General features: G+C 49.9%; 1 protein-coding gene across 2 annotated transcripts in view; it reads right to left on the bottom strand.

The window, feature by feature from the left end:
* Window positions 1-2,005: 2,005 nt before the first annotated feature.
* LOC105488766 (death associated protein kinase 2) overlaps window positions 2,006-10,699 on the bottom strand; it is a 141,458-nt gene continuing 132,764 nt past the window's right edge. For both annotated transcript variants that reach the window (XM_011753188.3, XM_011753224.3), the window contains 3 exons: window positions 7,372-7,461; window positions 7,181-7,264; window positions 2,006-3,576 (listed from right to left, as the gene is read on the bottom strand). In XM_011753188.3, the coding sequence (XP_011751490.2) occupies window positions 3,496-3,576; window positions 7,181-7,264; window positions 7,372-7,461 (255 nt within the window). In that variant the 3' untranslated portion in view covers window positions 2,006-3,495. The remainder of the gene's footprint in view (window positions 3,577-7,180; window positions 7,265-7,371; window positions 7,462-10,699) is intronic.

Below are 10,699 nucleotides of genomic sequence, written 5' to 3'. Positions count from 1 at the left end.
AAATAAATATACGAAGGGAAAAGGCAAAGGCAATCTAAGATTTGGAGTCAGGAAAACTAGTGAGATTGACATCGAAATGCAACACACTAAAATATTTATATGGATATTTGTGAAATATTAATGCAGCATCCAACACTCACGTAAGCACACACTCTGGGGCAGGACCCCTACAGACCTCTTGAAAGAATTGCATTTGGTATGGCTTTCGTCACTGGAATGTTCCATTTGCCTCTGAGGATGCTGTGGTCTCTTTTAGCCCTGAAAGTGTCAGCTGGTCAACACATCCTTCTTCAGAGTCAACAGAACACACGTGGTGCCCTGGCCGCCCGCGGTGCTCATCCTCACACCTGCGGCCGCAGCAGTCTGCTAGCAGAGAGGCCACAGGGACTGGGCCCCTGTCTGGGAGGCGCATGGGTGCCTGGCTTCTGGCTGCTGGTCCTCAAAGTCATCCTCAAAGGATTGTACATCCTCAAAGGCCCCCCTCGGCCCACTGCCTGGCCCTGTGCTTCCCAAGGGCTTCTGGGAAACACAGCAGGTGCCATCCAACACGAGAAAGCTGGGCTAAGAGGACTGAGTCAGCAGGGCTTTGTATAACCTGGATGAGAAGAGGGCCAGGAGGAGATATGAGCATGATGGAGTCCTGGTTTCCCAGGGCTTAGAGAACGTGGACCCCTTTAGGACAGGGTCTGTGTCTGTCCTGCTCTGTTCCAACCTAGCATCTAGAACAGTGCCAAGCATACAGCAGGAGCCCAATAAATACTGGTTCCCTGACTGCCTTGCAGCCTGTGGGGGTAGGCTGCTGAGATGCCCCCATCCAGGGGCAGTGTCCTTTACTGTGAAAGATGGGTAGAAGCAAGTGTGTCAATTTATTCCTTTTCCAAGAATGAAGGATGTGGCAAGCAACAGTCAAGAATAGATGAGACTCGTTAACAATGAGGCAAAGCGAATGGTTCATCCTTTCCTGAAAGGTACACCGCAGTTTATCAGCTGAAGAAATGAACACTGTTACTAGGCGCCAGAAAGTCTGGGCTTTCATCAGATATTTTCACAAATTTGTTGCGTGAAGCACTAGTCACTTCCTCTCTCTAGGCATCGGTTTCCTCTTCAGTGAAACGTAGGGGTTGGGCTAGACAAGTTGTCAAAGGCTAACTTTCTGATCAAGACTGGGTTCGTCAAAGGTCTTCCCTGCTCTCCTTCCTAGCAGGAGGGCAGTCCCCCACCCCATTACCATAACTGACTTCCTAGGAGCTCCCAGTGAGCCCTGTTCCAGAACACGCCCTGCTGATTTATGTAACCAACCACAGCCAAGAGCCCCTCGCAGGCCCAGGGCCCTTGCCCACTGTCGGCAGTTCTTGGCCTCTGCTATCCTTCCAGGGTGGAGGGAGGCGCAGGACTGTTTCTACCTGAGATCTGGGGAAGCTCGAGAAGTCCAGGTCAGCTGCTAAGCTTTCTGCAACCAGCTTGTGGGCTCACTCCATCTCTGGCGGGACACTTTTCTGAAACTAGGTTGCCTTGCTGTTCCTGTGGGGCCATTTTGCTCTGGACCCATCCACTGTCTGCTGACAAAGGGAACTGGGACCTCCTTCCCCAGGACCCTTTCCTTTTAGTAATAGTTTTCCCCTCTCTCCTTCCTGGCTCACTTCCTCAGCTCAGTTTCCTCACCTTCTAAAACTTCTCTTTCAGCCTCTTCCCATGTACTTTCCCAGCCTCCTGGCCTCGCCCTGACTGTATTTCTGACTTCCATGGATCATCTCTTGAGTCTGCTCAGCAACGCCATTCTTGTGGCCTGAGAAACAGGGCCCACATTTCGATGCCATTGAGTGAGCTTCCCTTGCCATTTCCAAGGGCCCAGGTCATCCGTCTCTTTCTCCTCTCCCTTCTCCCCGTGGATCCTTCTTTGCCCTTCTCCACCCACATCGTTAGGGATTCTCCTGCCCCCATCTTGGCTGTAGTTGGCAGGTGTATATTTTGCTAGGGCTGCCATAACAAAGTACCACAGACCGAGTAGCTTAAAAGACAGAAGTTTATTTTTTTACAATGTTTGAGGCCAGAGTCTAAGACTGAGGTGTCAGCAGGGTTGGTTTCCTCTGAGCCCCCCTCCTTAGTTTGTTGATGGCTATTCCCCCTCCCACTCCTGGGCCTTCGTGTGGCCTTTCCTGCGTGTCCTAACCTCCCCTTCTTATAAGGACACCAACTATATTGCATTGGGGCCCACACCAGTGAGCTCATTTTAATTTAAGTGCCTTTCTAAAGACCCCATCTCCAAATACAGTGATACTCTGTGGTACCGAGGGTTAAGACTTCAACATAGGAATTTTAGGGAGACACACTCAGTCCCTAACAGCAGGAGTGGTGGCAGTGAGGTAGAGGGAGCATGGGCATGCTCGTCTCTGGCAACCCTTTTTAAAATTTTTTTTGGATATGGTCTCTCTCTGTCACCCAGGCTGGAGTGCAGGGGTGTGATCTCAGCTCACTGCAGCCTCGACCTTCTGGGCTTAAGCAATGCTCTTGCCTCAGCCCCTGGAGTAGCTGGGATGCCAGGTGCTACCACTACACCTGGCTAATTTTTTGTATTTTTTGTAGAGACTGGGTTTTGCCATGTTGCCCAGGGTGGTCTCCAACTCTTGAGCTCAAGCAATTCCCCTGCCTCGGACTGCCAAAGCGCAGGGATGACAGGCATGAGCCACCACTCCCAGTCTCTGGGTGGATTCTCTTGAACTGGACACCTTCCTGTTAGGGAAGCAAGGAGGAGGCAGGCCCACTGCAGGCCTGCGGGGACAGTTCAGGAGGACCTTCTGAGATTCTGTCCACTCAGCACCCCACTGGGTACCCCCCCAGAGTCACAGGCACACGGGCTAAAGGAAATCAGATGGGAGTAGCCCTAAAAGAAGCCGAGCATCAGGTAAACCAGAAGTTTAATAAAAATGAGCAAAATTACAACATGGCGGGCCAGCAATGGGCTGCTTCAGAAGGTCTGAGGTGTTGGTCAGCCTGACGTCCTGGATTCCGTGGTTCTGGGAGGTCACAGGATTGGTCCCTCACACCCAAGGTTCACTTTCCTCAATCACCCTGTTCCCAGTGGGGAGGACTGTGTCTTCCTGGTGTAATTTTTGGCCAGGCTGGTTCTGAACCCCCTCAGCCTGTGAGGAAGGCTGCCTGAGTCTGACCTTCACCGCGTGATGATGAGGATGTCCTTTATATTGTTTTCCTAAGTCCACACCCCTACCCCAGGCTCTGAGGATGGCAGACAGAGGAAAGCCCATTTTATGGAGAATTAAGAGCTTTGGGAAAGTCGGAGCCTCCTCCACAGGAGACAGCCACAGCTCCCAGGGTCTCCTGGCTTGCCTGCAAGCTCTTCTTAATTCTGTGGGCCCACCTCTCTTGCGAAGTGCTCAGGACACCCGGGTGCTGGTGCTGAGCTAGGTCCAAGAGTCTGCACAGAAGGGAGCGCCGCTGGGCCCAGACTTCCCTGGCAGCCACTGCAGGCCAGGCCAGTTAGGAGGTGCTGCTCCTCCTCCGCGGGTGGAGGGCCTTCCTCCTGGCGATGTCCTCCTCAGTGTCACTCTCACAGTTCCTCTGGAGAAAACAAAGAGAAAGAGGTCCAGGGCAGGAGGATCATGAGATTCCAGGAATGGGGCTGTGCTGGGCAACCTGGGTTGATTCACCTGGGCCAGGGGCCTGCAAGCCAGGGAGGTGAGTGGTGAAAGCAAGCCTGTTGCGCCATCCAGGGGTTGGGGGAGGGGAGGGATCTGAAATGCGGCTAGACCAGCTACTTTGAGGAAGGACACTCCCAGGAGGAAGGAAAGCAGCAGGGCATCTAAGGGAAACCAGACATCAGGAGAGGCCAAATTATAATAAAGAAAATTACATCCAGTTCCCCTTGAGGCTGCCACATAATCAAGGCCACTTGGCTGGGTGGTCTGTGGCTGCTGGGTCTCCTGAGCTTGGCCTAGAGAGACTGGAGGATGGCCATGAGCCACAGGGTCCTCCCCATGCTCCGACAGCCACCATCCCATGCCCCTTCTTCTTTGAGGGGCTGCACCTTTAGCCACCTTGCCGAGCAGTTTTTCCAGGGAAATGACTTCTGAGTTCCATTTTTATAAAAGAGGAAATGAGTCTAAAGTACTGTCTGTCAGCTCCTACATGGCAAACCAGAGCTAAGGCAGCCACCCTGAGGCCAAAATGTCTTTTCATCCAAGTCTTGATAATCTAATGTAATTATTAAAATTATTAAAAGAAGTACTAATCCACAATGACTTCAGTCCTAAAATATCTGTTGTCCAATGTCCAATTCCAGTGCTTTTTTTTTTTGAGACAGTTACACTCTTGCTGCTCAGGCTGGAGTGCAATGGCGTGATATCGGCTCACTGCAACCTCTGCCTCCCGGCTCCCGGTTCAAGCAGTTCTCCTGCCTCAGCCTCCTGAGTAGCCGGGATTACAGGCACGTGCCACCACACCCAGCTAATTTTTGTATTTTTAGGAAAGACGGGGTTTCACCATGTTGGCCAGGCTGGTCTCGAACTCCTGACCTCATGATCCACCCGCCTTGGCCTCCCAAAGTGCTGGGATTACAGGCATGAGCCACAGCGCCTGGCCTTTTTTTTTTTTTTTTTTTTTCTTTTTTTTTTTTTAAAGGAAAGTCCCTTTGGGAAAACTGTATAACAGATATCTGGGACCCAACCCTTTTCCACTTCTAGGATGAAACTTTGAGCTGATGATGCTTGCTGTTTGAGTAAAAAGAGTACTATTTAAGAATATTTGTACAAGAACAAAAGTTTGGAAAGAAATTGACATTCTTTTTGGCTCGGCGTGGTGGCTCACGCCTGTAATCCCACCATTTTGGGAGGCCGAGGTGGGCCGATCACCTGAGGTCAGGGGTTCGAGACCAGCCCGGCCAACATGGCAAAACCCCATCTCCACTAAAAATACAAAAATTAGTCGGGCATGGTGGTGCAGGCCTGTAATCCCAGCTAATCAGGAGGCTAAGGCAGGAGAATCTCTTGAACCTGGGAGGTGGAGGTCACAGTGAGCTGAGATGGTGCCACTGCACTGCAGCCTGGGAGACAGAGTAAGACTCTGTCTCAAAAAAAAAAAAAAAAAAAAAAAAATTGGCATTCTTCTCAATTACTCTGGTCCTCTCTCCCCACAGATCGCATTTGTCAGGGAAGCAGGGCCAGTGGCTCAGCCTGCGAGGCATGCCCACCATCTGCCACTCATCCTCCCAGGGCCTCTTCCCCTTCCTCCAGCCTGAGCCAGCTGGAAATCCAAGGTCAAGATCAACTTTAGCCAAATATCCTAGACCAAGCCCGGCTATAACAATAAAAATAACTCAAGCTCTGCCGAATAGCAACTTTTTAGCATGAGTCAGAGCCAAACAGTAAAAAAATAAGCTGGGTGAAGTCTGCTTGTCATTATCAGGGATTCTCAGAGGGACAGTGGTCCAATCCCCTTCACAGGAGATGAGGAAAGCCGCCAGAGCAGGCACAAGGCTTGGTCAAAGCCACACAGTTGTTTGGGGCCTCTGGGCCATAAATCCTCAAGTGCTGGCAAGAGATCACGCTGAAGACAGAATACCCCAGGCTGTGTGGAGGGAGTGGGGACAGCAGGGCTGTCGTGGGTCTAGCTGTGCACCATGAGGCTGTTCAGCCCTCTTACGCACCCACCTCCCAGTCCTTCCCTGAGCAAGGCATCCCCTTCTGTCCTGACCTGTGGCATCCCAGACACTCCTGAGCACCCTATACCACACTCCGTAAGTGGGGGGAAGGGCTGTCCGGGGAACCCCTACCGACTGCATTTTAAAGTCTACAGGAGGATTTTATTTTTTTAATTTTTAAATTTAATTTTCTTTAGAGGTAGGGCCATGCTCTGTTGCCCAGGCTGCAATGCAGTGGCGTGATCATAATTCACTGTAACCTTTAACTCCTGGGCTCAAGTGATCCTCCCACCTCAACTCCCTGAGTAGCTAGGACTATAGGTGTGTGTCGCCATACCCGGCTAATTTTGTTTGTTTGTCTGTTTTGTTTTGTAGAGTCCGGGTCTCACTATGTTGCCTAGGCTGGTCTTTAACTCCTGGACTCAAGTGAACCTCCTGCCTCAGCCACCCAAAGTGCTGGGATTATAGGCACGAACCACTACGGCCAGCCTACAGGAGGGTTTTAAACAACAACAATAATTGCTAACACTTACTGAGCACTTACATTACCCAGGCTGTAAGAACATGTCATTATTGGCCGGGCACGGTGGCTCATGCCTGTAATCCCAGCACTTTGGGAGGCCAAGGTGGGCAGATCACCTGGGCAGATCACCTGAAGTTGAGAGTTCAAGACCAGCTTGACCAACATGGAGAAACCCTGTCTCTACTAAAAATACAAAATTAGCTGGGAGTGGTGGCGCATGACTGTAATCCCAGCTACTCGAGAGGCTGAGGCAGGAGAATCGCTTGAACCCGGGAGGTGGAGGTTGTGGTGAGCCGAGATTGCACCACTGTACTCCAGCCTGGGCAAGAAGAGTGAAAATCTGTCTTAAAAAAAAAAAAAAAGAATATGTCATTATTTAACCTTTAGGAACTATTATTAACCTCATTTTACAAATGATGAAATCTCAGCACAGAGAGGTTAAGTAATTTCCTCAAGGTCACACAGTAAGTGGCAGATTTGAATCCTGGCAGTCTGACTCCAGAGGCCACCCTCTTCACCAGTATATTCTGTTACGAGCTACTCCTTTTAAATATATACAAAATGGCAATAAAGCAATCAAATATAAGATCTTGTCTAAATATTATGATGATGGTAATCTGAAGCAAAGCAGAAATGGAAATATGGAAAAGAGAATGTAAAGCTCCCATTCTAAAGCAGCTTTTGGGTTGTGTCAGAAATACGTTTGAGGTTGTCTGTGGTCAGCCAGCAGCAGCGGCCCCTCTGAAGGCCCACCAGGAAAGGATGGGAGATCCTCCAGGAGTTCATGCTGCCGCATCGGCCCTTCCCTCCCGGCACCACCCAGAGGTCCCCACATTCCTCTGAGATCATACTTCAGCCTTCAGGGAAGAGGAGGACTGGGCCAGCAGAACTGGCTGGCAACAGTGAACACCCACCTGCCTTGCGAGGGGAAAGGGAACTCACTCATCCCTGAGCTCCAGGCTACCCCAGAATTCTGCCCAAGAAGAGGGCACGCATTTACCCACCAGGTCCTCATCTGGCCTCAGGTGCACCTTCTTCATCAGCGAGCGGGTGAGGTGGTTGCACAGGGACACGATGCTGAAGGAGAGCTGAGGGAGGCAGAGGAAAGGAATGCCCAGGTGAGAATGTACACGGAGACCCAGGAGAGCCAGAAACCCCGCCCAGGTCCCCCGGGCCACCCCAGCCCTGGACACACCTTCCACCGCCTGCGGACATACTGCTTCTTGAAATTCTCCAGATTGACCACAGACTCCCTGCGCACCATGGCTTGCTGGTTGTCCACCGGCTGAGAGACAAAGCAGAGCATGGCAGCTGCTGCTGGGCTTCAGACAGCAGCCACCCTCCTCGCCGCAGAACCCCCCGCCCACCGCATGCCCACCACCCTTGGCTTGACCCTGGCATCTCCCCACCAGGCGGGGCACACGGTGGGAGCATCACAGTCAGGGCAACAGCTACACATGTCTCAGCTGTTCAGGAGATGCCTCTCAGCTATTATTACCACAGCCTGACACACAGACAGCCTTGGCTGGAGGCTCAGCAGCTCCTGAAGGGGAACGGCAGGAGGCAGGGGCTTCCGTCACACATCACTTTGGGGAGAGGGTCATTTTACGGCAGTCTGGGATGCCTTCTGGGCACTGGGGCGATTCTGGGCTTAGCAAAACAAATGCCTTGTTGGTAGATAGGGAATTCATACTCCATTAAAAAATAAATGGAAGGAAATAAGGGCTTTGATGAAAGTCAAGAGGTGACAGGATGTGCAGTTGCTTTTCACAGGCTGGCAGTCAAAGCTCAGCTTAAATCTTGACTTCTCCAAGAAGCTTGGGATGGTTTCTCTGAGCCTCAGTTTCCCCATCTGTAATATGGGGATTATAATATGTCACAGGGTTAAGAATTATATGATCACACATATATAAAGTGCTTAGCCCAGCACCACTCAATACATAGTAAAAAGTTATAGTGAGCTTTCCTGCCTTCTCCATTCCCTCTTCAACTCCCCCCTTTTGTAAAATAAGGTTTTCTGAAATCAAGAGAGGTTTCAGGGGTTCTGTGAACAAAATGTGCTATATCCATACAAAGGAATATTAGTCAGAAATACTATTCATAAAAAATTGAGTCCAATACATTTTACAACACGGATGAACTTTAAAAACATTATGTTAAATGAAAAAAGCCAGACACAAAAGGCTACCTGCTGTATGATTCAATTTAAATAAAATGTCCAGAACAGACATATCCTTAGAAACAAAGCAGATGGGTAGCTACCAGGGGCCAGGGAAAGGGAAGAACGGGGAATGGCTACTAAAGGGTATGACATTTCTTCCTGGGGTAATGTAAACATTCTGGAATTAGATAGTGATAATGGTTACACAACCTTGTGAGTATACTAAAAACCACTGAATTGTACATTTTAAAATGGTGAATTTTATGGTATATAAATTATAACTCAATTTTTAAAATTTAGTATGTACAGACATGCATTTCTTTGGAGGAGCATTGATAGCTTTTATTGAATCTCAAAGCCCCCATGACCTCAAGAAAATGAACTGCCCAGAATGATTCCAAAGGTCCTGGGCAGCTCTGGTTTTCTCTGTGCTCTGATAGCCTTCCTGCCGCAATGCCTCATTGGGCATCTGGTGAATGCTAAGCGAGCTTGCTTGTTGATTCCCAAGTGCGGGTCTTGTCTCCTGACCATGCTCCGAGCACACCTCCATGCTTGATTTTTCATCATGGCATCAGGCACCAGAAGAAAGCCAGTGCACACTGCCGGCCACACTGCTCTGGAGCTGGCACCCTCTGGCAGAAGGTCCATCCCATGGCAGCCCCTGCCGCCCATCCCCCTGGAAGGCCTTCAAGTATTTCAAAGGCCAATTTCAGACATGATCTCCTCCAAGACAAATTTCAGAAAATCATGTCTCCCTCCCTGACATGAACAAAGCATGTGCTCCTTTATTAAGTCCAGCACCTGTCAGTCAACCTTGCAGAGGACTCATCCCACTCCTGGAAAATGACTGGAGGGCACAGACTTTCTTCCTGTCTATGTCAGTGCCCCAAACCCAACTCTCCTCCCTACCCGGAACCTACAACAGTGAGTGCTTAATAGTTGTACGGTTAAGTCGTTTCCCTGAGCTGTTGGAGAGACAAGTTGGAATGAAATCCCAGGACCTGGGACCTACTTACTCCCACTGATGAGGGGCTCAGGTCACCTGGTCAGCCCAGTCACACCACTTTGAAAGGGTGTCAGGGCACAAAGGCTCCCCATGGCCCTGCCCAGGAGTCAGCAGGATGTAGAGGTCCAGGGACAGGGGTTGGGGTGACCCGGAGCTGGACGGGGAGTGCATGCCACCTAGAAGTGGATGGGAGATGAGAAACCAGGGGCTATTCACCCTCGAAACTGAAGCACAGTGCTTTGGGCCAAAGAGTGCAGAAGGAAAGACAGGAGGGGAAGGAGAAAGACAAGGAATGGGAAGAGAAAAGGACGAGGCTGCCAGAGGAACCACCAGGCCATGTCCAGTCTTCTAGATCCTGTCTTTAACTGTCACCCACCCACTCTGTGCACCTGCGAGCCCAGCCCTGGGTCTAGTCCCCCCTGGAAGGGAGGCACAAAAGTAGGTGGAGGGTGACAAATCTGTGCTGAAGACCTTGCCTTTTTCCTTCTCCAAGCCTTCCAGTGGCTTCCCCGTGCTCTCTATACATCCCCATGAGCTCATGGAGACCCTCAAGGCCTGCACCCTCCACCCGGATTTTCTACCTCTCTCCTTCCTGTCCATTTGGCTCCCATCACACAGGTCCACTTGCTGGTCTGTGAATCCAAAGTCTCCGGGTCTTTGCCCTTGCTCCCTCCTATATTCACTTTGTCACTTTGTTCAAGTCTTTGCTCAAATGTTATCTCCTCAGGGAAGCCTTCCTTGACCACCCTATATAAAGTAGCAACCCAACTGCCCCCATGACTCACTATGCCGGGGTACTAAATCTTCATTACACGTGGTGCTACCTGATATTCTGTTCTGTATTTATTCACATTCACTCTTCAGTATCCTTGGAGGGTTGGTTCTAGGACTGCCACAGATACGAAAATCTATGGATGCTCAAGTCCCGTATTAGAAAATGGTGTGGTATTTGCATGTAACCTACACATACCCTCCCCTAATGCTTTAAATCTTCTCTAAATTACTTATAATAGCAAATATGATGTAAATGCTATGTAAATAGTTATCACACTGTATTATTTGCATTTATTATTGTAACGTTATCTTTTTTACTTTTTGCACATTTTTGATCTGTGGTTGATTGAATCTGAGGATGTGGAACTTGCAGGTAGGGAGGGCTGACTGCTTGCTTTTTGTTAGTCCTCTCTCCCTCATACCTCCAAGCTCCTAGAATTTCCTTTCCAAGGTGCTTAGCACCCTCCCCAACCCATCAACCGTTTCTAACTGTAACTTCACTGACGTCTGCAATTCTCTTGGGCATGAATGATCTTTGAGCATAACCCTCACAGGGGCACTTGCACCTCTCAAGGAGAGTTT

Source organism: Macaca nemestrina, chromosome 7 (genome assembly GCF_043159975.1).
Source record: "Macaca nemestrina isolate mMacNem1 chromosome 7, mMacNem.hap1, whole genome shotgun sequence".
NCBI lineage: Eukaryota > Metazoa > Chordata > Mammalia > Primates > Cercopithecidae > Macaca > Macaca nemestrina.
This window is presented reverse-complemented; position numbering and strand designations above follow the sequence as displayed.